This window comes from Malurus melanocephalus, unplaced genomic scaffold, assembly GCF_030028575.1.
Source record: "Malurus melanocephalus ecotype Western Australia unplaced genomic scaffold, MMel_1.1 scaffold_0, whole genome shotgun sequence".
In the NCBI taxonomy this organism is placed as follows: domain Eukaryota; kingdom Metazoa; phylum Chordata; class Aves; order Passeriformes; family Maluridae; genus Malurus; species Malurus melanocephalus.
The window spans coordinates 5825222-5851792 of NW_026623232.1; the positions used below are offsets into that span (position 1 = coordinate 5825222).

At 43.8% G+C, this 26571-nt stretch overlaps 1 protein-coding gene across 3 annotated transcripts in view; it reads left to right on the forward strand.

The window, feature by feature from the left end:
* Positions 1–26571, forward strand: part of ESRRB (estrogen related receptor beta) — a 134019-nt gene that overhangs the window by 83920 nt on the left and 23528 nt on the right. For all 3 annotated transcript variants that reach the window (XM_057377343.1, XM_057377179.1, XM_057377260.1), the window contains 2 exons: positions 9139–9548; positions 18337–18453. In XM_057377343.1, coding sequence (XP_057233326.1) covers positions 9152–9548; positions 18337–18453 — 514 coding nt within the window. In that variant the 5' untranslated portion in view covers positions 9139–9151. The remainder of the gene's footprint in view (positions 1–9138; positions 9549–18336; positions 18454–26571) is intronic.

Genomic DNA, 26571 nt, shown 5'->3' on the forward strand with positions numbered 1-26571 from the left:
GATTCAGGCAAGTAAGAATGCAAGACACTCTGGAGCCTCAGGTAGGATTGGACTTGMGTGGACAGGAAGCTGGTTTGTCAATCAAAGGAAATGGGGACAGTCAGGAAGATGCATGAATGAAATGGTTTTGCAATAAGTTATGGAGTTAGAAGCTGCAATTAAATCCTATTTAATATAAACCATGTGCGCTAAGAGGTCTGCTAAATACCTACTGAAGGTGGGAGTATAGAGACTCAGCAAAACTGAACTTTGAGGTTATTCTGGATCGGTAGGTAAAGATAATCCTATATGTTACAGCAGTGTGAGGTGTGCAGAAGGAAACCACTGTTTCCATGAGTGACCTRTTCTCCTCACACCTGTGGTATTCATTGCCTAGAAAGGAGCTTGGTCTACAGGTACCTCTGTCATGCACTCCCTTTCTTTGCTTTTTCAAATGCTCCATCTCAGCCTTATGGTGTAGCACAGGTTTCTTGTCTGTCCTTGACCCCATGTAGTTCTCTTGTGCTTCCATCCACACCAATAGCCCCACTCACTCCCACTTCCACTTTTTCCGTGATTCAGGGGCATCTTCTATGTGTCATATYGAGTTTGTGTTCACAGTTACCTTGCTTTGATACTGTATCATCTTAGAAATCCTTTCTGGAGAGTCAGGGTTAAAAAAAATTTAACTTGAAAAGCACTAATTGCCCTTTGTTATTTCCCATGGTGTAATTTATGTGGAACTAATTTCAGTTAGTTTTTCTAGATCTGTCAGGTTTTGAGCAATGTTTCTAATGAGGCAGCACTTAGTTATAGATTTCTCTGAGAGCTACAAGTGGAATCTAGGCAAAACCCATCTAATCTGTCTGGATTATTTTGGCAAGAGTGGGAAAAGAGGCAGAATCCCACTACAGCTGTGTTGTTGAAGCATAAGAAACTGAAACCTTCCCCAAAAAATATTGCAAGCTCAAACCCAGAGAATTTCTAAATGCATCTAAGTTGAATAACATTCAAATTCAGATTTTGTCTCAATAAGCCCAAAATCCTTCTTTTCAGTAAGATAGTATTACTAAAGAAATATCAATTACTAAATCTCTTTGCACATTTGTTTCTAGGAGGATGTCTCTGAAATGTATCTCCCATCCTAACTCCTTCCTCAAACACTTAGAAAAATTAAGCAATCCCTCTGAGTCTCTCTTTTTTTCATGCCATTGTTCATCATTAATTGTAGGCAAGGTTGAAGGGGGATGTCGTCAGTGAATATCTTGAAATGCAAGGAAGTGCAGACTGAAGAATTTGCACTGGTGGCAGTTTTCTCTCAGAAATGCTGAAAGGATACTGAGTYAAAGGTCTGTGAGAAATGAGATGTTGGATCGGGCTGGGATACAAAATTAAGTATGATATGAATGGCAGTGCTGGAAGTTTTCCTTTCCTTGCTCAGCCGCAAAGGTGGAAGCAAAATTCTGATGTATGAGTGTTTGAAATGTGCTTTACTGAGCCTCCTGTTGTATGGGTCTCATTCACAAGTGTCTGAAGGACACTGAAGGTGCTTAGAGAGATATAGATTATAAGTGCTCTAGATAGGCAGAGTATAAAGAAAGACACTCAAGAAGAAATGAAGGTCTAGCTGAGCATTTCAACAGGGATTGAGTTGCAGCTTTGCTGTGTGCAGGCAAAATCATTGAACTGCTGTGCATGTAGAAACAGTGGGGTAAGAAGTGGAAATGTGAAACACAGAATGATAATGCCYGGGGTAGGGGAAGGTGGTGGTAGAACGTGGACAAATAGTGAACAGCAAGTCAACCCTGGTCCTTGTTTTGCTGTGGTACCAACAGTAAGGGTAAGCAAGAGGTGTTAGCTCAAGCACTAAAGCAATTCACTCTGGAAGCAGTGCCATTAAGTACACCAGAGGGCCAGGTACCTTCAAAAGGCAGTGTGTTAATAAGAGAGTGAACTGATAATAGGTGTCACACCTCCAGATTAATTGTCACTTCATCTGTGTAATACTTTTTACCATTTACTAACAAGACCGTTGTCGTAAGGGTGAAGAGAAATTACAGTAATGAGGAGAGGGATGAAGGTTAGTAGGAAATCCATAACGTCTTCTGCCCATGAGAGCCTTTTTCATTTTTTAAGCAGCATCCAGACAGTTTGCTGTGGCAGCTTCTTTCAGCATGAGCTAACTTGGGCTAGAGAAGTTCTACCGATATGTAACTGGGCTCTGGTTATGCAATGGGTCAAAGGGATAAAACGTCTACTGGGCATTAGACAAGCAAATCTATTTGTGTAAGAGCCAGAATGTGAACATAGCTTGCCCAAAGTGTGTAGTATTGTGAGGGCATATTATGGACAAATGCCTAGAAAACTGGCTGTCTGGGTTTTGCCATTCTCTACAGAACAGGAGCATAACCCATGCAAGCCAAAAGGAACCATCCCTAGGAAATATGGCAAAACTCTTAGAAATCAGATCTGCACTCCAGAGGAAAAATATTTAAATCAAGCTGAGATTCTGACTCTTGTCCTTTATAGAAATGCAAAATGCTGCAATTGAAACAAAAAAAATCTCAGAAGCCCATGTACTGGTAACTTGGTGATTTATGTTTATGATCATGCCCATCGTGCTTGTACTACCCAAGCTCTTGACTATTCTCAGAGAGAAATTAAGTTTGTCCTGGGAAGAGGATATGTTCCTGTAGGATAGAATAAGCCCAGAAAAGATTCCTGTTCTGACTGAGTAACCAACCCACAGTTATCCCCTGAACATGTGTAAAGTGGCACATTGGCAGATCCCATTATTCTTGGACTGTTGAATGGAGAAGAGCTGTCAGTGTAGATAAAGTCTCTAAATGATGGCTCTCTCATTTGAAGTCCATATAGAGTAGATGCGTGGGAGAAACCAGTGTGGGTGCTGCTCCTTTCCTCCCTAACACTTTGGTGGGTGTTCTCAGTGAGGCAGGGGTGGGAGTGTGTGAGCTGTCCATGGTAAGAGTAGGTGGACCAACAGATGTGGCTGAGCTGGATGACATTAACTCTTGGCATAAGTGACCTAAAATTACACTGACTGTTATTGCAGCTGTCACATCTAGCCTACCACTTGGAAAACATTATTTATTTCTGTCTCCTGTATCTAAAAAAAACCACCTGACAAAATTTGGCTTGCTGGATCTGGAGCCAGTGTTTGAGAAGCCGACCTACATTGTTTGTCAGTCCACTGTGGGTTGCAAAGCTCTCTCACGTGGCCCATAAAAGACACAGAATCTGTGTTGCCCAGGATGTGCACATCCCGTTTACACATGCAGTGCAGGTTTATGTCATCTGAACTGACAAATACCTATAGCAGAAGTAGGCCTGTACCAGAGAAGAGGTTCGATCTTTTATGTCTCTTATCATTGGTGTTCCTGAAGATTAAAGCTACTTTGATCTTTCATGACTGGTTAAAAAATTTCTGTGCAATCCACAGTGTGCCTTTGTCCCAGACTGGTGCCTTAAGTGAGTAGCTTTATATAGGCAAACTTCTCAGGTTTTGTTAGTATAACTTCAATCTACTGTGAGGATTTCAGGGCTTAAGTGCAGTTCCACAGGCACAGCCATACAGCTCCTGGAAGTTATAAGCTGTACAAGCATCTTACCTGCAGGGTTTTCAGTTGTATGGAACATTGGAAAATCAAGATTCCATTCTATCTGGAATTCATATCCACTATGAGAGCCAGCCCCCCCAAAAAAAGACCATTTCTGATATTTTATATTTCTCCTTGTGGCCAGAACAGGGAAGATTTTTCCTGAGGAGGGCCTGTGTTTTCTCTGTCTCCCCATCCATCAGCTGATACTAGTTTTACAGCTGTATTTCAGTACCCATTTTAATGTTAATTTCTGTCTTGCTGTTGGAAGTCTCCAATGTGCTGAATTGGTGATTTGTGACTAAATCAGAAAATACTGGTGAAGCAACTGGGCTACATGGCAGAACTTTCCTGATGCCTGTTCTTTACCCTTCTTTGGGAAACTGGTGTATGGAACTGAGCTATCCTTGCAATTCCTGTTGAAGATGAGGTTTCAGCCACTAAGGAAGATCAGCAGTGTTATCATTAAACTTTTTTTGATTCAGTTTTGGAATAGCGAGTGCTACTTGGAGAATGTAGAGGGTCAAATACTTAGGTTTGCATGAGCATTTTGATGCTCAGATGGTATTATTTACTCAATTGTGTATACCTTTAGCTAACAAAAAGTTCCTCTGGTGGGGAAAAGTTACCTTCTGTTACAGAGCTGGGTGTTCCGGCTGTCTTGCAAAGCAGTTGTGAGTGGTGCACGTTTTTTTAATCTTAAGTCATGTGAAGGCTTGCACTAAAGACTACTGAATTCTTGTAATTTCTAAATCCAGAAGTGGGGTGAAGAGGTGAATGTAGCTACAAATTACTATTTCTGGCAAAAATARCCTCAAAGGATGTGCAATATAACAACCTCACCTGCATCAATCCCAAACTTGTAATCCTTGCAGTTTAGAAGAACAAAAATTGGGGGCAGTATTTGCGGCATTAATTTTATAACTCGAGTCTTCTGTCCCTTTCTGGTCCTCTCCATCTAGCAATCTTTTCCTCACGTATTATTGCTGTTGTTCTCAAAAGAGCTTTAAACTCATAAGCTTTTAATGGCTAAATACCAGCCATTGCAGAGAAATAGCAAAAGATGAAAGGCTGGAGAAGAAATGGGGAAACTTGTAACATTAACCAGCATCACTGCCCAAGGGAGAGAACACTAATGGATAAAAACCTAAAGCGCAGTCTCCACTTGGTCTAAACCTGTGTATTTACATCCAGAATCATTGAGGTCAGAGCATGATTGTCTGAGGGCAGTTACAAGCATATAAGGGCTAACAGCATTGTTAGTGATAAACAGCAGTGGGTTTATGAAACAGGAGTACAGCAGACAATAACCTTTCTTGATACAATTAGATAATTAGTGGACAAAAGGAATGCAGTGAATAGACTGACTCTGTACCAGGCATGGGCTTTTGACACAAAGCTGTGCAAAATCTTATTAGGGAAATTAGATCAAATTGGTTTTGATACAAATCCTGTGATATGAATCATGGATTATTTCAGACAGAGTGTAAACAGAAGAGTTAGAGATATTCTTTATCCATCTTCAAAGGTGGTGTCCGAAGCAGTGCTTTGACTGTAAATATTCATTAGTGACCTGGAAGAAAATATTAAGTGATCACTCTTAAATTTACAGTTGATAGAACTAAAAGATACTAGAAAAAGATCAGAGTAGAAAAAAAGAAGAGCAAGGCTGAAAAAATGAGCATTATGAACAGGCTTTGGTAAAATTAAGTGGTAATTAGCACCGTGTAGTTCAAAGATGATACTGGATCTACTTTAGAACAAGAAGAATCTCCAAATTTCATGTTGTGCAGAGCACGGTGGCAAAAGCAGCTTATGTTCAGAGAGGTCCCAATGAGACAGGCTATCAAATTGTGTGAGCTGATGTGCAACCTGATGTCTGGCAAAGCTACTGCTTTGGTCCATATGTCTTCTTGGCTGTGTGCTTTCCGGAGTGACTCTCCCCCGTAGTGCTGCGGCATTGCACTGTGCAGTTCAGGGCACCTTGCTGCAACAGAGACCCAGRGAAGTTGGAACAGATCCAGAGAAGGACCACAAAGATGCTAAAGGGATTAGAAGAAATGACCTATGATGAGGAAAGGTGAAAAGAACGAAATGTTTAGAACCTCTAAGCCTGTTACATGGGCACAGAAATAGTAACGGAGTTTCCTGTGCCAGCACAGAGGAGAGTTGGATCAAGTCTCCCTCCTTTTACATTCCTATTAAGGTAACTAGAGCCAAGCAAAATGGCTGTTCATCACTTTGGACTCAATGCAAAAAACATTTAGCTGTTCTTCTTGAAGTTCAAGATGCTGTATCTCATTGCCAGGGGACACTCTGACTGTTTAAAAATCAGCACAGGATCTCCATGAGACTTGCAGAAAGTCAGAGGCCAGAAAGATAAACACATGCTCTGGAATAGCTGGAGTCACCTTAGCTGTAATCTTTGGTCTATCTTTGTGTTAAGAACTTCTGCTCTCAAGCATGCATTCACATCTAACCAGAACTCCCTGTATTGCTGCCTTGCTACCTGCTGCAACAGAACAGGAGGGTCCTCAGCTGTGAGGATGTAGGGGGCTTGTTTCTTCTCTCACCATCAGCCACTGTTTGCATGCCATAGGGAAGGCAGGCTCATTTCCCCAGGTTCTTCTTTTTTTTTTTTTTTTTTTTTTTTTTAGTTTTTAGTTTTTGTTTTCTTTTCAGTGGAGGAAAATACCTCAGTAAGTCCTTTTGAAGTCCTCTGTAAATGTTGGGCTATTTAAGAAACAGAAGTTGAGATTTGGACTCCACTGATGGAATCTGCCAGTACAGCTCATCTCCTTGTCATTCCTTTTTCATAGTATTTTCCTCTGTCTGCCTTTAAGATTACAACTCCTGCTCCTCTGTGGAGTTCCACAATGCAGAACCATTTTATGGTTGTTTTGCCTTTCATTTTGACCCTGATCTCATGTTGCTGTGTCCAGTGACCTTCATATCTTTACCACAGATGCACTCCTCAGGTAGAGAGAGGTTCCAGAACCTGCTCAGCACAGCTGGTTTCAGCTTTGCTGCAAGATACCAAGATCTAGTCTCAGCTAGCAAAGCTTGCTCTTCCTTCACATGGTCAGCTGGCATTAYACCAGAAGATCTGCAATCTGCCTAGGTGCCCTGTGGGAACAGAGATGAATGCACCTGCAGCAATTTCTCTAACTGCTCCATGACCTCTAGTTCATTGTGGTCCTCTGGGCAAAGCACGGGCATTTATCAACTCATCACACTGTCTCTGAGAAGGACCAAACCCTGGATTCCTCTCAAGTAACACCAGGCAAAGCAGCTGAGGAACGTGAGATGCCTGCCCATGCTCCCAAGGTCAACAGTCTTTGCCAAATAACAAACTTGGCTAATCGATACCAGGGATAGGAGATGAGGTCAAACATTGAGGATGAAACAGAGAAGGGAAAATTAGGAGATACTTAGGTCAAATGAGATCATAAGGATGCAGGACTGTGAATTTGCTGCATATCAAACATCTATATTCCTATCAACAGACACACAGATGTGATATATAAAAGTGCYCTCCAGCCTTGCTGATTCACAGAATATTTTGTCCTGTCCCTTTGATGGATTTGACCTCTTGAYAGAAGAGTCACCACAAATACCAGTTAAATAGGCTGAAAGTGAAATAGAAATAGAAATTAACTACATTACCATGGTATGGTAACTTTAAGCAAGCAGAGCTTCCAAGAAGAGAAGTCAAGCTTTCCCACTCAGTCAGGATTTTTGGCCATGTCATCAGGAAAATGCATGTTTAGTTTTTCTTAAAGCCTCTGACAAATTATCTTGCTGAAGGGAAAATTTAACTTCTCAGGTTAATACTATTATCAATTAAAAAGTGTCAGAGAGAGAAAGAAAGGGTAGACATACCCTACCCAGAAAAGAAAGAGAAGTCAATTTTCAGCATGATAAAGGCTAACATGAATAATCCACAAAGATCAGTATTGTGGTGTTTGATCCACGTGTTAATGATCTGGAAAGTGGGTGAACAGTGAGACTGCAGATGAAGTCAGATTATCGAGGARGACTGAAGAGCTCCAGAAGATCCTAATAAAGCTGGCTGTGTGGAATGCACCACAGTGACAGATGAAATACTTTGTTGACCATTGCAAAACATTGCACACCAAAAGGCATTAATTTGATTTTTCATGCATCTTAATAGATTCTAAATTAACTGTAGCAACTCAGGAATAAGACCAAGCATTTCAGTAAGTAACTTCCTGGTGTTCTTTGTTGAAGAAATGGTAACATTTTAGACTTTCATTTAAACAGGGAAAAAAAGCAAACGGTGCAAGGAGTTACATAATACATAGACTGAAAATAACATTGAAAATATTGTAACGTCACAAGGCAATTGATGGCGTGGCTTTGTCTTGACTACTGTCCAGACCTTCAGCTGGAGAAGTGATGGAGCAGTGCCAGTTTCATGCTGCTGAGGAGCTGGCTCATTGAACTCTGTTCTGGACTGAACAGAAATAGCCAGACCAGAGGAAGTTCAGAGATGGATGATGAAGCAGATAAGAGATCTGCAAAAACTTCTGCCTGCAGAGCAATCCTATAGATAATAAAGAGCTGAATGAGAACATGGCAAAACTACATTTCCTGAGGAGAGTCAGGAGACGCTCAGGAAGTCTGACAGGCTGCAAATACATTACAGGCAAATAAAAGTGGGATTTGTTTGTTTGTTCATACAGCACAGAAGTAATCCCTGGAACTCATGGTTGTAAATATCATAAAATTTAGCAGTGTTCCAAAAAAAGACTGAACATTTATATAAGGAGTAAGACTACCTGTGATTAAAATAAATAAGAGCTTGAAAATTTGGTAAARTTATCTCCATAAATTTAAGAGTGTAAGCTCTCTTTAAGAAGTGGGAATTTGTGTGTTCATGCAAAAACCCAATGGTAGCAAATAGAAGAAAGATTAAGATTTAAGACTGAGACAGAAGAAAGTTTTGATCAGATGACTTTCCTTCAGTTTCTAAGCTCCTTTTTTAGTGATGATGGTGCAGGGTGGGGTGAAAGATAAAGTGGGGCGAGAGGAGGAGACAAACTTGAAAATTAATCAGATTTCTGTATTATAAATGAAAAAAATGAAAATCCAGTTTGAGCAAGTTCTGTCTGCAGGGTCTGCTGCTGAACCTTCTGCTTAAAGCCAGGGCAGCACATTCTGTATTAACCAAACATCTTTTTCACCTGGTCTGCCACAGTCAAGCTTGTTTCTTTCTGCTGTCTTGGGGTAGATGGTGCTCTGGGTAGATTGTTCTTCATCAGCACTAATGCCCCTTCCCAGCACCACCGCCTGATCTACATGGGGAGCCTTGACTTTGCTCTGGCGTGAGTCTGTGGGCAGCAGGCGGGCGGGTCTTAGTCAATTGTGCCAATATTCCTGAAGAAGAACCTGTGTGAGGTTGAACCGCCTGATCCAACTGGGGTTGGACTGAGGTGGCAAAAGGAGGAGTCTCTTTTGACTAAACCGGGAGCTGGGTTTAGCCAGGAGGTTGCTGAGTGCCTTTGCTCTCTCCTTGCAGGCTGCTCGGCAGAATGGCCACGGAGGAGCGGCACCTCTCCTCCAGTTGTGGGTCCTTCATCAAGACCGAGCCCTCCAGCCCATCCTCCGGCATCGACGCCATCAGCCACCACAGCCCRAGCGGCTCCTCCGACGCTAGCGGTGGCTACGGCATCGCCATGGGTGGCCACCCCAATGGCCTAGACTCGCCACCCATGTTCAATGGCACAGGGATTGGTGCTGGCTCCTGCCGTAAGCGCTACGACGACTGCGCCAGCGCCATCATGGAGGACTCACCCACCAAGTGCGAGTACATGCTCAATGCAATCCCCAAGAGGCTGTGCCTGGTGTGTGGGGACATTGCTTCTGGCTACCACTACGGCGTGGCTTCCTGTGAGGCATGTAAAGCCTTCTTCAAGAGGACTATTCAAGGTATGGTGGGAAGGAATAGAAACTGAGGCGTTCACTCCATAGCAATAAAGCGACGTGGCCCCAGACATTGCTGAGACTGCAGTGTCATATGAAAGGGGGAAAGGGAGAATGAATGTGATGTACCTAACTCTCCATCCTTTTGTATGCTTCCTCTTTCCTCTTGCTCAGCTCTTGTCCTTCCAAATCAGCATGGACATGAAGTTAGGCAATGTGATGGTAGGAACTTCTGCCAAATTCCTAGCCTGTCTGGCTACCAGATCTGGGTATCTGGGCTAGTGGATCTTCCTGCTTCTGCTAGTGGCACTGATACTCTGAGAGTGTGGCAGCTAGTGGAGTAAGGCCAGGAAAAGAAATGCTTTGCATTCTAATGGTSCTTAAAGGCCCATTTGAAGAGTAGATGCCTGTGCAAAGAGGTGGCATTCTTGCAGACATGTCTGCACCTTGAGGTGAAAGCTCCAGCATTAAAAGAGTARAGAGATTCTAACTTTGTCCCACTTGTCCTAATATATAGCCATGAACTCCCTACAAACCTCAGCACAAATCTGGACAGAGAACATGTATGAGAGTCAATCTTTTTCTCCTTTTCAAGTTTCATCAACCTTTTTCATTAAAATGCAGTTTCCTTGAAGATAAAACAAACTAGACACTGAAGAAGATGAAGTTTTTGTCAGTCTTACTAAGGATAACCAATTCTTCAGGTGATTTTGAAAACCTCAGTTCATGCATGTGTAGATGAATTACAGGTCATTGCTCCTTCATGCCCAGTYCACATATGAGGGTTATGGCTGTGTCCTGACTGCCAAAGGTGYGCTTGCAGATATGCACAACAATATAATCAAAAGCAGGAGTGGTTCCAGACAATCTCCAATGTCTATGGATGCTTGGATGTACTTACATACGCATGCCCCATGTGAGCAGACATGCCTGGACATAGAGATACTCCTTTTATTTCCTATACTAACTGGAGAGAGGACAGGATCATTCRTTTTCCAGTGGGAAATGTGTTTGGTTTGCCCAAGTAAGGGGTGCTGACTGGAGACAGGTGTTCAGTGAACAGGCAGCTGYGCGTGTACTTAGCTGTTGGCTGGGGTCAATCCACCATCAATACTTCCTTACCTCCTGTGAAATGAAAGAAATGCACACATGGAGAGAGCACTTCTTTGTAAATTGAATGGATCTGGTGACATTCTGTTCCTGGGGATGTTCAACCTTGGTACAGTGCAGGGTGCAGTTTACCTGAGGTCTCTGCAGAAGTCACTATATCTATCTTGTTTTTTAGATTTCAGATGCCTCTCCTTACTGTGGAAATCCATCTATATAAATAATTACTCTGCCCCACTGACACTTCCTTCTTTATGATGCCATGGCCATCTGTAAGGCATTGGCCTGTTCTCTGCAAGGGTTTCTGTGATTTTTCATTGCTAAATCTCTGTTATTGACTGAGAACTTTTACTTCCACTTCTGGCTTCATCCCTCTTCCAGCACTTGGGCCATTCCTAGTGTTTCTTTTAGGCACCTTCAGATACTAAAGCTGGACCAGGCTAGCACTCTGAAGCAAAGTCCTAGCATCTCCTAATACAGGAAGAGACCAGATAACTAGCTCCTCGTGGGAGAGATACTGGAACACCWCTGTGGCAGGGCAGAAGAGACCTGGAGAAGGAGAAAAACATATRGGAACTTTTGAAGAGTTTTCAGAGAGAATTAAAAGAAAATGATGCATGGTAGCAGTACCTGGAGCCTGTGTCAGCCAGGTGATATGTCAGCTGACTGAATCCTGAGAGGGGAGAGTGCTTCCCTCCAGCTTCCTTTCCCCAGCACAGCCATATTCTTTCTCCCCGTGGTTCCCTAATTGATTGCGTGTTAACATGTAACAGACGGGGGAAAAGAGTAAGTGGAAATTTCTCTCACCCTGTCATCAGCTTGGGCTGGCAACTGAAGTACCAAAATGCTTTTATTACTGAGAGTGTGAGAGTCAAGTGTGTTGTGCCTGAGGGTGAGCAATTTCAGCTATGCAACTGAAGGCTGAGCCCAGGGAAGCAGGCAGCAAATAGGGCTGCAGAGTTTGATTAAGTCAAGAAAATGTGCTGTTCCCAGGGCTCTGCTGCAGTGGGCGTGATATCCAAGTGTAGCCCTGGGTGTGCAAGGGAAGAGGATTTAAGGATCACATAAAAGAGAAAGTGGCAAGAGCATTTCCAAAAGGTGTTTATCCTGCAACTCTATTATATTCAGTAGCTGTGTTAAGCATCTAACAAAGTGAAAACTTCATCCAGGCTGCCTAAGATCGATGTAGGCTTTGCAGAAAGCATGCAGATGTGTCTGTTATGTAACTGCATTCCCGGTATCCTAACATCAAAAAGCTTGCCATGATTCAGTGTGTGGGAGCAGTGTTGGCTCAATGGTTTGAGCACCGAGATGGAGCCATGACCCCAGAATTTCCCAGATGCTCAAGATGGAAAAGGTAAATTCATCATCAGGCATTTGTGGTCTTGGTTTGAGYCGTTTCACTTCTCTGTGCTTGAGTATTGGCAGATGAAAAACTAATCAATACTATGACAGTAGTTACTCTGCTGGCCTTACATGTTTGGGCTGCCATAAAATGGGTCCAAATCTGTGCTGAATTACCAGACTACTGCAGCCCTTTCTAGATACCCCAGATCATGAAGCAGAGCTTCACATGGAATCCCCCTTCCAACTGCACCCCCCTCACTACACATTACCTCAGTCTGCCTATTGGGGCTTTTTTAGCTGCATTAACTCATGTAAAACCTGCATATCTTGAGGCAGGAGTATCTTGCAATAGCTTTTTGATTCCCTCTGCTGCTGTAGCAGCAGCAGGAAGAATGGACATGCAAGCTGCAGACTTTCTTTAAGCACGACAGCTCTGCAACTCACTTTCCCACTGGGCCAGGTGAGGTCAGGCTGTCATGGAAAACACAAGGGCTGTTGCTTTTCAAATGATGAKGAGAAGATAGGCTGAAAGGCAGCATGGACATGGCTGGTTGTCTCTGAGGTCGCTAATGTTGCTATGTGGGAGTTTTCTGTCAGCAGGATTTTTCCAAAGAAAAGCAGAATTTTTACTAACTCGGATTTCCCCAAAAAAAGTTTTGGTGATAGGAGAAAAAAAAGAAGGCAGGAAAATCCCAACCGGTGGTTCCCTCCTAGCTGAAATTGAGTGTTTGGTTTTCCTGAACCAAAACAGGATAACACAACACAGCTTAATCTCTCCCACAGATTATKGGGAATTGTCACACCTCTGTCCTTTCTCGTTGTGTTACATGGCCCAAGGATCAAGGAAAGCTGGGTGTCATTTCCCCTTTGCAGCACTGGCAATGCTTGAGATAGAAAAGTGAAAACCTGAGGTGAGATGAGAGCACACACCCCTGGGCTGCAGGCCTTTCTCTCTGAACATGTTATTTTGAACCCTAGGGTTGGACTTCCCAYGCTTTGAGGCAGAGTCAGAAATTCTAAAATGACCTGAAGCATTTTCAGTTAGCTGGGCTGTCTGACAAAATTTCAGTCCTGTTTATCATTGTACTGTTTTGTGGGATTATATTCTAGTGGCAGTCTGCATTTACCTCATCTGACTGTGCAATGTAGTGCAGATAGGACAGAATCTGATTTTCAGACACATTTAAGTGTGCTGCTGTTGGTGCTTGGATTTGAAACAAAAGTTTTCATATTAGCTGAATGTAAAGGAATGGATCTGTTGCACAAAAGATTGTTTGGGATGTTTATAAATTAAAGTTTTTTAAATTTCTGTTCAATGGAAATCCTAACTAATCCTTTCATCCAAATTTTGACAAAGACAAATTCTGGATTTTTTACAGGATACAAGTTCTCAATCAAATCTATTCCTTGTCTTAATAGTTTGCTCAGTAGATAGAGCATTACCTATCAGTGAAATATACTGTCATTCTCTTTTGTTCATTAATAATTATAACTAGTAGGTAGTTTTGTCTGTTTTGAATGTACTGCCCTGCATCTATTTTTCATCTTCAAATGGTGAAAATTAAGGCTATTTCTAAAATGACCTATTAATATAAAATAAAAGCTTGAAGCTCAGCAAAATATTGGAGATTCAGAGAAAAGGGACACATTTACCATCATCTCCTGGACAGGCAAGTTGTGTCTTAGGCAAAGTGCCTCCATCTATGCATTTCCTGCTTGAGTCTTGCAAGCTTCAAACTCAGTGAGTGTAGGAACAGAACTGCTGTTTTGGGATGTCTTTGCACCAATAAGGGTCTTCAAATGTGGGTAATGCAGCTCAGAAGAYTTGTAGGGATTTATAAGAGGCTTGTAATAAAGTCTCCTGGGGCTCTCTGGTTGCTGTTATGGTGCTTAGAGTGGCTCCCGGGAAGAGGAGAGGTTGAGAGTTTTTCCTGAGCAGAACATTACAATCCACACACACAAAGGAGGTTTTGTGTTCCTACAGTAGCAGCCACATCAGCCAGGCACTGTCCTATCCTTCTGTCCTTCTCAGAATTGCCTGCTACTTTYCAGGTGGGAGTTCACAGCTTTCCAAAAACTTGTGATGCTTAACCAGGGAAAGTGCAATATTTCATGATCTAGTGCTTGACTGCTGCTTACTGTTCACAGATCTATCACTTGAATGTAAAAAACCATCTCCTGTGCAACCTCGACTCCATTAGTCAAATGTTTTCTGTTTGCCTCAGTACATCAGTACAGAGAGCTTTGTGCAGAAGGATCTTTTCTGTGGATGTTCTGTAAAATGTTCCTGTGTTTGAAACCCTAGAGACAAACTTGCTGCCAGTAGGGAGCCCCAGGGCCCATATCCTGCATTCTTGTGCGAGAAGGAGGCTGATTTGAATGTGAAATGTCCAAGTGCTCTTTTGTGAACAGGAGCCACCCTGAGGAGGCAAACAGTGCTGGTGTAACACGTACAATATGCTCTTTTCCTCTCTTAGCATCAAGATTCCTGAAGCCTTGATGATCACATTACAGTAACATCCACATGAAGTAAAATTTTAGTTTTCCAAGCACAAGGGCTTATCTCACCTGCTTTTTAAAATTCTCATTTTCCTGCAAGTGATAYACATGAGTGGAGAGTTTTGGGGTTTGGTTTTGTTGGGGTATTTGTTTGGGGTTTTTTTGGTGGGCTTTTTTGGGTTGGTTTTTTCTCTTTCCAAAGATAAGAGCCTTTACTGATGTTTTTATATACTGAGGCACCTAGATCAGAGGCATGTCTCTTGAAGCATAGACAACCCTGCTGGAAATCAGATCACTTACTCAAGTTTCAAAATGCAGTTTTATGGGCTCAATATTTGAATCTTTTTATTCGAAAGCTGAGGCTTAAAAAATAACCCTTCTTAACTCACGCAGATCATTGAGAGATGTTCCTCTGATTTTCACAAAATACCACTCCTCACACCAGGACTCCGGCTACGATGCCTGAGTCAGAAGGACTAAYTTAAATGAATAGCAATGAAGAAGAAACCAGAAAAAGCAAGATGGGTTTTTTTCAGCAATCAGAAGCTGAAAATTATTTTGCTTTAAAGACTTTCTTGGGTTTTTTTTTTACCTAGACTTTTCTGAGTTTCCTTGTAGAAAGGTAGAATCAGTAAGCAGGGAGTAGCTTGTATCCTTAGTGCTGTACTAATTTCAAACTCAATTCCCATGAAGACCCTGTCCAGAATTTAAGCAGGATATGGCTGAGACGTTACTGTGCTACATGAGCTCAGGGAGACATTCTAGTCTTCCCAGTCCACCCTGTTCCAGAGAGGTAGGGTGAATATAGGGTCTCTTGAAATAACCAAGTTTTGATGTGCAATTTTTAGGTACTCCTATTATGTGTGCTCTAGAAATTATGTTCCAAATTGTTTAACAGTCAGAGGTCTAATTTTGCAGAAAATAGGGTAATTTTGCAGTTCTCCAGCATAAAAAAACAGTGATCTATCACTTTAATAATCCTTTGCTGTTTTGTAGCATCTCTTATCTGAAGGCTTTAAAGTACAGTTAAACCTTAATGAATAAAGACTCACAATCTCCCCAGAAGGGGTTTGGTGTTTGTTTCATTTTGCAGACCAGCAAACTAAGACACAGACACAAAGTGATTTGCCCTCCAAGGTGATATATAAAGGCTTAGAAGAAATCCAAACTCTGATCTGCTCACCTGACTCTTGATTTTTTGAAGCCATTTTTTTGGTAAATCTTGTGCCATGGCATTGGTGAGTTTCTACCTTTTTTTTCAGGACAAATGTAAATATTTTTGAAGTAATAAGCAATAGCTCAAAACAAGGACTTTTCTATGAAATGATCCCTTTTTTTGTCCTTTCCTTTTGGGTCATGTAACCTACAGTTCATGACACACAGACACTTGACTCACACTCTGTTTTTGCATACAGAGTTGTCTGTGTCTGTGTGCACCCTTGTGTGCTGACGCTCTTCTGCAGGACTTTGCAGCACTCCCTGCTGCTGCAGTGAAGGGAAGCTCTCTCTGAGGTCCCTGTGCTGGCAGCTGGGCTGGTGGTGTGACCGCCAGCCACTGGGAGGCTGTTGGAATTTCGATGAGTTAATCTCATCACTTTATCACAGGGCACTTACAGAAATTACAGGGAGCTGTGAGCAACTCACTGTGCTGGCAGCCAGCCCCAGGACCCATAAAATAAATTGAGACACGAAAAAAAAAAAAATTCAGAGAACTTTGTTAAACTTTTGGAGATGACAGTTTTTCCTGGTTGAGTTCTGCTTGGGTAGTGCTGATTGTGCCTTCCCTGGTGGTGCCCCTGCTTTGTGCAGTAAGTGCAGGCATTGCCCCCAGCTGTGCCCTCAATCGGTGCAGTGCACAGCATGTGTTTGGGCTTGATACAAAACCCCATTTACTTTGCCAGCATTGTCTTGTGTGAAGAGGCCCACATTGTCTTGKGGGCCTCAGCTGTAGCATTTGTACCTGCAGAGAGGGCTGTAGGGCACAGCTGCTGGTGCTTCCTTTAGGCCAGGTGCAGTGGAAAGGGCATATGAGCCTGTGTTCAGGATGAAGGCAACAAGGATCCTGAGCAGGATGCCCCACCAGGCTGGGTGTATTCTTTCATCTATGCCAAGCAGCAGCCTACAGGGCTGCTGCACTACATCGTGGCCACTGCTCTGCTGTCCAGGAAGGGGAGCTTGCCCAGTGCTCAGCCTCCTCTGAGGCTTCTTTAGCAATCATGATCCCAGAACAGACTTTGAGAACAATGCTTTTGGGAACTGCCTATTCAAGCTGTACACAGAGTGTGTCTATGGTAAATAGTACCTACACATACTCTGGCACTATCACAATTGTGATACAGGTTTTGTAGACTCTGTCCAATACGTTGCGTGTCAAGGGATCCAGGGACTAGAGGCATGGTGGAGCTTGGAGATCTGCTTGACAGTGTGAAGGGACCTCCAGCTACTGGACGAGAGCTATCAGTGTCTCCCACTGCTGTAAAGGTTCACTGCCCTTACTATAGTGTTTCTGTGTTAGGGGGCGAATTTTGGGCTTTTGGACCACAAAAGAGGAAATCTTACAACTCTCCAGGGCTCTGATCCTGGTTTTGGTGAGAAAAGTTGGCATTCAAACAAAGGAAAAACCTTACAAAGTGAGACTGTCTGAGTTTTTTCCTAGGTTTGTTTCTGCTCTGTTCCTTCCTGTGTGGGGCACAGCAAGTATCTGATCATGAGATCAGGGCCACTGTACTCATGAGTCTGTAATGTGCTGGAGCTCTGTGTCTAGAACAGGAATTTGCTTATTACCTTGAGATCAAGCTTGAATCTCAATTTCCAGCTCTCTGAGAATGTTGATACATGACTGGCTATTGAAATTCAGATGTTGCACAATGACAAAATACAGCCTGAATCAAAGCAACTTGTGCAGCACACTGTGCTCCTGCAGACAAACTGCGTTCGGGGACAGGTGAGCAACGGTAAGAGGAATGGGATGGCTGGGCTGAAGCTTAGGGAGAAGTTGCAAGTCTTGTGACAAAACAAGAAACAARAGGTGGAATGTTTATAGCTAGCAGGCTGATCACCTTTAGGCTTTGGGTGTTGTGTGCTCCCAGGGTTTCACTCAGCATGGACCAAGCATAATGAGATAAATCAAATAGCGCTTTCTTCCTTTTGATTCTATGCTCTGTTTTTCCAGGGGGCTTTCCAACASCTTAGTGAGCTGCAAGGTCTGGTTACCACCCCTAGAGATTGATAGGTATCAGATTGTTGATCTTGATTTATAGGGGGAATGGTCGGTGCAGAGGAATGACAGGCAGGTGCACAAGGACTAATAAACTAAAACTGTGAAGATTTGCACAGAGAACCCATGTTCGTTTTCCAGGATGTCTTACCCACCTTGCTCAGTGCAGACCTATTGCTTTCCTGCTACCTGTCGCATGCCAGCTGGCAGGAGGAAGCAAAGGAGGAAATGCTCTCTCTGAGCTCCCTGGTTCCACAAGCAGGCAAGAAAGGACAGGTAACATCCATCCCACAGACATGGAGCAAGACTGACAGGAAATGGTACTAATGTCTAAACTGCTCCCACTCTCTGCCCTGGACTTCAGGGAACAGGCCAGGTTACAAGGGGTGCAGCACAAGGGATGATAACATGCCTGGAGCACATGTGCCCAAAAGCCCAGCACTGCAATCATCTCTTTGGCTCAGTTAGCTGGGTGTAGTCTCAGAGGATGTGTGTGCAAGTGAGTGAGCAAGCATGCAACAAAAACAGACCCGTGGTGGTGGGAATATCTGGGCACTACAGCCTGTCCCTGGATCCGTGGGGAGAACATGATTCCTGGGTGACCATCTCTGTGTTTGATTACAGGGAATATTGAATACAGCTGCCCGGCCACCAATGAATGTGAGATCACGAAACGGAGGCGCAAGTCCTGTCAGGCCTGTCGCTTCATGAAATGCCTCAAAGTGGGGATGCTAAAGGAAGGTAAGACAGAGTCAGAATGAGAATTTTTCTCTGCCCGGACAGTGCCTGGTATTCCACACCCTGCAGAATCTCCCAGTCTAACTACATACTTACCCTCTTTGTCTTTCTGAATGTGTCTTTCTACAGGCTTTGTAAAAGAGTCAGGATGGGCAGTGACCAAGGGAGAAGTCCAGAGTGGAGAGTGGTTCTAGTCAGTGCTCTCRTGCTCAGATATAATTTCTAGTACTTGCAAATTTGACAAATAACTGGAAACCAGTGGTGCCAGACTGTTTCCTTTCCCAAAGGAACCCTGGGCTGGAGGGTGTTGCTATTCTCRTCCCCAAGTAATTTTTCAGTGTTGAGGAGGAGAGGCTCTTTCATGATCATGACTGGGCTGGCTGCACTTTGTAATGGAAGGATGGAGTTAATACRGAGCTGTGGCACAGTGTGCCGTGAAGGTCTGCCTGTGTTTCCACTCAGGAGACTCTGAAGATAGTTGGTAGCACAGGTTTGTCTGGGAGCTGTGGGTCCCCTGCCCTGCATACTCCACCTGTGTTGTGCTCAGCCTATCGATCTGTTCAGCGCTCTTGGAGCAGTGTTCAGCTTCTCTCCTGTGCTGTTTTTCCTCCCACACCCCCTTTCTCAATCCTTGTCCATTCAAGATGAACCACAGGGAATTCAGTGGCAATTAAACACATTCTTATGGATTTACTTTAAAGCTTTGTTTCCCTTGGGTCCCTCTGGGAAAGGCAGTGAGGGGAGGAGGAAAAAGGAAGGAGAAGCATTGCATATAACCCTCTGCACCATCATACCAGCACAGCAAGGTCCTCTCAGCTTAACCGCAAGGAGCAGCTGCTGGCTGTGCTCTGCACAAGTCCTGTATGCTGGAGCCAAGATACCASCTTACACTGGTAAGATACCAAGATACCAGCATTTTTCTTCCAGGTCATAACATCACAGTAGCTGGTGATAAATTGTACAATGTCACTTGTGTTCGTATTGCTTCTCACTACAGTTCTCCCCTTTCTTGAGAGGCAGATTGATAGCAGCCAGTGTTGTTAAGAATGTAGATAAGACATTAAACCCGTTTTGTTCTTTGATGGATGTGTAGCTTTTGTAGTTAAATATCTTCCTTCTAGAGCACACCAGTTACCAAGGGGAGATGCAGACTTCTCTGGCTTGACCCTTCCTGACCTAGGTGTAGAGGTGGTGGACTAAGAGGATCTTGATCTCCCACTGGGATGGAGGCACCTACTTTGTAGTTAGAGAGAGGCCACTGGAAACCTGCTTCTCTTCATGTGGTAGTTCAGGGAAGGGATGTATCCCCTSACCCACTAAAGCCAATATACACTAGTGACACTGGCTTTAATGGGACTGCAGGTTGTTAATGCACTGCAGCCTGTTCATATGAATCCCATAAAACAGCTTTAAAAGCATGTAGTGGCTGAAATCATTCTGCAGAACATCAGCATGGGTTCAGGCTTGCTGGCTGCCACTGTCTGTGCTGCCCTGCATCCAAGCAGTTGTGCCTCTTGGAGCTGGCAGCTGCAAGAGCAGAGTCACAGGAGCTGGGCTGGTGTGCTGACTGTGCGGTCACAGCATCTTCTGCTTCCAGTTCTGGGAGTTCAACACTGTTCAGAGCGGGGTCCTGTGAAGGGTTTTGTGTCTTAGCCTCCAAGTTCTGTGAACACAGTTAACTCCTTCCAGACCGGAGTTAGGCTGGAAAGTGGTGTGAATTCACTCACACTATGCTGCCCCTGAACTCCTGAACCCTGTGGGATACTACTCAAGGCAAACTGAAATTTGACTCTATGGCTGCTTTTGTGCTGAAGTGTATTTAGTTATTCATATAGGGATTGATCAGGCATCATTAAAATCACTGAGGAAGGGTGGTTTGCTATTGATGTTAGTGTATCTGTGATCCTGCCCATAATATTTAGAGCTGTGGAATATACAGCATAAAGATTTATTGATAGCAGTGGGGTGCAAGAGCACATGATAATATCAAGAGAAGCAGAGGAGACTACCCTGGCAATCTGCAAATAGAGCTCCTGTGTCCTAACAGGAGTTAGAAATGGTCAGGTGATGTTGGACAGGCTTTTTTCTTTCTTTCTTTGCTCAGTTTCCCAAATTGAGAAATAAAGATCATACTGCATTGCTTTGCAAAAGGATTGTGAGGACCGATTAGTTAACTGCATGTGAAGTTTGGTGGAAGCACAAAGTACTAGTATACAGAATTCAATCAATGCACATCTTTAAAAGCCAGATCCAAGAAGGGAGAAAAATGGTTTTACACTATTTGGTCTCCACAGAGCCAGGAGTTTCTAGAAAGAACAAATCCATAATTGTTTGACTTGCTCAAAATGCAGAATTGACAAGGGATTTCAGATTAGAAAAGGTTCATTGGTCTTTTCCATCTCTGATCTGTCATCCTATTAGCTTACCCATCCCTTTTCTCTGCCAAGGCACGAGGGTTCCCAATTGTACCCGTCTARTAGTTTAACTGTTTTTTCAAATCCCTGATGTTTTCATTTCCCCAAAGAGCCTATTCTGCAGTCTCCAAACTCTCATTAGGACAAGATGTCTCTTGATATTTGGGCTGTGATTATTTTTCCTTTCAGTAGTTCCACTTCCTGCTTTGCCTTGGTGTATCTCTCTCTTCATTCCTGGGTTCATGCATGGCAGAAGGTTGCTAAGCCATGTTCTTTGTCCTGCTTAAATATCACAGGTTTGGAGAAAAACAGCTGTTTGGTTAAAGGCAAGATGTAGAAATCCGTTATCTTCACAGGTTTCTCCTTGATGTCCTTGGGGAAGACACTGGGTTTGTAACTCAGTTTGGATGTTTCTGGGTAAAGAAACTTCTTTTACTCAAGAAGAGTATGATATTCCATTAGTAAYGAATTAAGGGCTTCATGGTTTCTTCTCATTTTCCTGGTTATTGTTGCCATGCATGATGTACATACCACCTCCTGCCTGCTGGGCATGTGGCCTGCTCTTCAAACAGAAAGTATCAATATTCAGAGATGGAAAAAACAAATAACCAAGACTTCAAGGTCTGTCTTATGCTTGAAATGCTCAGCTTGATGCTGCAGGAAAGACTTAGACACAYCCCTTGGGAACTGCATGTAAGGGCCACCAGACATCTCTCCTCCCTGCATAGGCTGCAGCTAGCCAAAAAGCTCTGAATGTAGCCCTTTAAGATCCAGGGAGACTGACCCTAACACAGAAGTGAGGGTTATTCAGGCAATGCCGAGTGAATGAGGATCAGGGCAGGAAGAGAGCCAATGGAGCAATCAATAGGTGTCTCACATATCCAGGCCACTTTCTTTAAGAGAGCTCTGATCAATGTATTGCAATAAGGGAACTGAACGGACACCAGAGCTTTGCTGTCTCAGGTTCTCCTGGCGTGACGCGGCAGGGCAGGCAAGACTCACTGGGGAAAGGGGCAAGCGGAAAGCTCTGCCTACGGAGCCCAACTGGCTCAGATGTCTGAAGTGTTGGCCTGTCTGGCTGCCTGTCTCTCACTTTCCCCTTCCATCTGGAGTATGCCCCCAGGGAGCATTAATTAGCCCTAGCAGGCTCATCCAGGAACCTGCTGAATCTGAAGTCCAACATTCCAGCAGTGTTCATGTAGAGAGACGCTGTCCCCAGAAAACCTGTGCTCTGCTGCTCTTTGCCTTGCTGAACCCCCAGCCCGCAGCAGTGAGAGATGGGCATCTTCACAGCTTTGGCCAGTAGAACTGCATGGCCCTCTGCTCTGCAAAAATCAAGGAAACCTGAGCAACCTGGCATACTGCTCACCCCAAATGGGGCAGATGATATCTGCATACGTGTCTGGCATGGGGGGATGGCCAGTGAAGGAAAGTGTGCCCTGCAACTTGAAGAGGAGAGGCATTGTTCGGAGCTGGGAATCCCTGGGTTCATCCAYCCCGGTGCCTCTTTTTGCTCCCATCACTGCCTTGTGCCTACAATGACCAAGTGTAGTTCTTTAACTCCAGGCTCTACAGAGTAGATCTAGATTCAGATCTTCCTGGCTTTCTGGAACGATAGAGAAATTTCAGTTTGGCAGGTCTCCTTTAACAACTCAATATACCTTGTCAGTTTTAGGAAGAATATACCTTTGCCATTCACRCTCTAACTACCCATAGCCTTTTTGATCTACAGCAATTTGTTTGTCTTCAAGAGGCAGATGTAATTTCAGATGACATACGGTTTGTATATGTGGGCTCAGAGGTTTTATTTTGGACATTGGTTGGCCTCCACACCTCTGCTGCCTCTCTAAAGTCGCAGTCCTGTGTGTCACCTTGCAGATGGCATCGTCACAAGGACAGTGGTGCCAGTCCTCCTCTATATGTCAGTTTGATGTGTTGACCTTGGCTGTCCTCTGGGTGCCCACCAMGTTGCTCTCTCACTCTCCATCCTCAGCAGGAGAGAGGGAAAAAATACATAGAAAAAGCTTGTGGGTTGAGATCGCGACAGGGAAATCATTCAGCAATTACTGTCACTGGCAAAACTTAACTTAAGAAAAAATTTTATTTATTGCCAGTTAACAATAGGCAATAGAAGAGAGTAGGATATTGGTAAATTAAAAACAAAACCAAGAGCACTTTCCTTCCACTTCCACTTCTGCTTCTTCCGAGACTCAACTTACTTATGACATCTACCTCTTTCACCTTGAGGAGCGTWGGTGAATAGGGATTGGGGGTTTGTGGTCAGTGTATAATGCTTCATCTCTGCGGCTCTTTTCCTCCTCACATTGTTTTCCCMCTCCAGTGTGGGGCCCCTATTATGGAATCAATATTAGTCCTTCTTAAACTCCTGTGTGTGTCCTTTCCGTGGCATACAGTCCTTCAGGAACAAACTGCTCCAGAATAGGTCCCCCACAGGCTACTTACTGCTCCTGCCAGAAAACCTGCTTCTTCAAGGCCTCATCTCCTTGGCTGCAGTTCCTACCAGGAGCTTGCTCCAGCRTAGACTTTCCAGAGGCTGTAAGTTCTTCTGTAGTCCTCCATGGTGTGCATGGGGACAATTTGCTTCACCATGGTGTTCACCATGGACTGCAGGGGAACATCCTCAGGCACCTGGGGCACCTCCTCTTCTCTGACCTCGGTATCTGTAGGGCTGTTTCCCTTGTATTTTCTCATGCCTCTCTCAGCTGCTTTGCCCCTTTCTTGAGTGTGTTATCACAGAGGCACCACCACCAGCGGTGCTGATGAGCTGAGCTTTGGGCAGTGGTGGGTCTGGTTTAGAGCTGTCTGGAGCAACATAGGGGCAGTTTCTGGTGTCTTCTCACAGACGCCACCCCTGCAGTCCCCTGCTACCAAAATCTTGTTACTTAATGCAGTACAGCTCATGAAAGGGAAATGTTCTGAGACCATCAGAAGAGGGATGGGGATAACAGGTGAGGTGCAATGAGACATCAAGGACTCATCTTTCACTGGAAATGACAGATAGGCAAGTGGAGGAGAGGCAATATCAGATATATCAAACCATACCATACCAAATAGAGTAGACTGCCTGTTGTCTGGGTATTTGGTCCTTTACTGTTGTGGAAGTCCTTAGAACCTTTTATTCAAAGGATTGTAGTATTTCTAAAGCTGTGCTGTTCCCTGTTCTGTGCTGGCACACTGCAGAGACCTAAATGGAGCATGAACGGTTCTGAAAAGGAAGCAAAGATGGGTCACTAAATGCCTTCATGAAGTGCATGCACATGCAATCATGTTGCATCACACAGTGGAAAATCATACTGCAAAGAAAATACCTGTAAAAAAAATCTCATTCAGGCAGTGAAATGTCATTGATTATTCCACCAGCCTTTGAGTCTTGTTTTCCTTCTTAAAGGAATTTCCTTCTAAATACTATGTTGCTAAAGTTCTGTTGACTTCTGCACCCCGTCAGTGCTGAGACTTGTCTCCTCAGAGTCTTGTTCATGACTGAGTCCTAAGAGCAACTTTCTGAGATGTATGAGCGGAATCTGCCCAATTTCTTACAGACATCACTGATTGGCTTCCAAGARAGGGGCAAAGACTGAAACAAGAAATAAAAGTCTGCAGAAGAGAGCCCAAAGTTCATTCAGCTCATTTTCCTGTTAATTCCCTCTTTCTCTCCTCTCCCCGGGTCTTTAGGAATACCCTGTCTTCCAGAACCTTGCAATAACCTGGTAACCCTTGTGTTACCTAGGTACCTGCATCTCTGAATGCTGGAGGTGGTCCCCACTTCCGAGATGGTGAGACTGTAATCTCCAAATTTCAGGAGCAGCTATCTCTTAAATCCATCTCCTCTTCAAGACCCTGGCTGATTAGAAAACCCTGTACTCAGTGGAATTGCCCTGGTGTTTATTCCTAACTCTTCAGTTTCCTTTACCAGTGGCTGATGTTGTAAATTTTTTGCAAGGAATCAAATCTGTCATCCTGGACAGACTTGTCTCTGTGATGTTGTAAATTTGATGCAGTCATCTAGTATCTGACGAAGGGATTCCAAGCATTGGTGATTTCAAACTACTTCCACTAACAACTTTGCCTTCATCCTCTACTAAAATCCAGATAACTGAATCAACAGCAGAGCTCCTTTTCAGAACGTAACCAAATGGAGGGTGTTTACTTTCTGTTTTCAAGTGAAAGAATCTCTCAATGGAGCAAAGTGTTTCCAGCAGCCTTTCCCTCCTGCCCCACTCCCAGATCATGTGTTCTCAAAAAGATATTTGATTTCAGTGAAAGCTCAGCTGACATCCCTGCAATATGCTTGGGTTCTGGCTTTGCGCTTCCTGGGAAAGATGAGGGCTCCTCCGGGGACCMTGGGTAATTGGGTTAGTGGCCAGCTCATGTCAGGAAATTAAAAGGTAGCCCCGATCAGGTTGCTGCTGTGTGCAATTTAATGGCTTTGTATTTATAGAGTATTCTGCCTCCAGCCRCTGCCAGAAATATCACTATTGGAGGTATCCAAGTGAAAAAAGAGAAAGAAAAAAAAWAATTTTCTTTCTTGAAAATACCCCTGTATTTCAAAACAGGCAACCCTCTGTCCTTTGAAACAGGATCTCCAGGAGCAGTGAGAGGTATCTTGATGACTGTATCTTCCATGCTCAACTATTTTCCAAGGCATAAATTGAGCATTTGCAATGTGTCTGGAGCTGAGGTGTGACAGAGAGACTGCGCTGCCTTTGGCAGGTTGATGGTAATTCTCCAAAGAGGAGGCTTCTGGCAGATGGAYTGTCCACAAAGTGCACTCGTTGGGATGAGGGCACTTGGTATCTCTTTTCTGGACATGAGACTGGCACATCCAGGATCATCCCTACACCTTCTCCCTTACCTAATGGATTTTGAATCTGTTTAATTTTGTTCCTCTCAATCATTTTGAATTTCATGGTTCTTACTATGCCTAACTAAATCTCCTTTCTTTCAAACATGAAGTCCAGGCTCCACTGGTATACGTCTAGGTACGTTCAGAGAGGCATCACCTCTAAACAGGTTTATAATAACTACTTGGTGTATTTWGTCACCAAAAATTGTGCTTAGTGCTCTTATAACACATACAAAAAAAGAAGAAGTAAATAAATTTGCTTCTTCTTTTTGTCCAACATTGTCCTAGRAGTTTTTAGGCATTTCTGACAACACAGCAGGTAATATTCTTCAAGGTAAGCAAGAATGGGATGGGACTGAATATTTGCTCCATTGCTCTATAGCAAGTTAAGGCATGTGCCTTTGGTGTGTGCACCAGTGACTCAGTTCTGCCAAGATTCTCAGTCCCTTCCCCTGACTCACCTTTGTAGACTGTGCCAGCCCTTGGCCTGCAGGGTATCCTGAGAAGGTCTTTACTCAGAATTTCCTGGCATAGCTGTTGCAATTTAAGAATTAAATAAGAAGTGGGCAGCAGTGCTTAGCATTAGAAAAGCCACTGCTAGGTGAGGACTTGAGGAGACTCTTCAGGGCTGGAGAAGAGCTGCTGTGAGAGGCTGACCAAAGCAGAGCATGCTGTGTTGATGGGTCTAACTCCTTTGCCTCTGAASGTCTCCATCACAAGTAGACCTCTCTCCTTGGATACAATCCTTCTCCCTTCCTTTCTTCTCTTCTCTTAGCCTGTACATTCCAGCTTCCTTGGCTAGGGCCAGTCCATGTACTTTAGACTTCAGCTCCTGGGGACAGG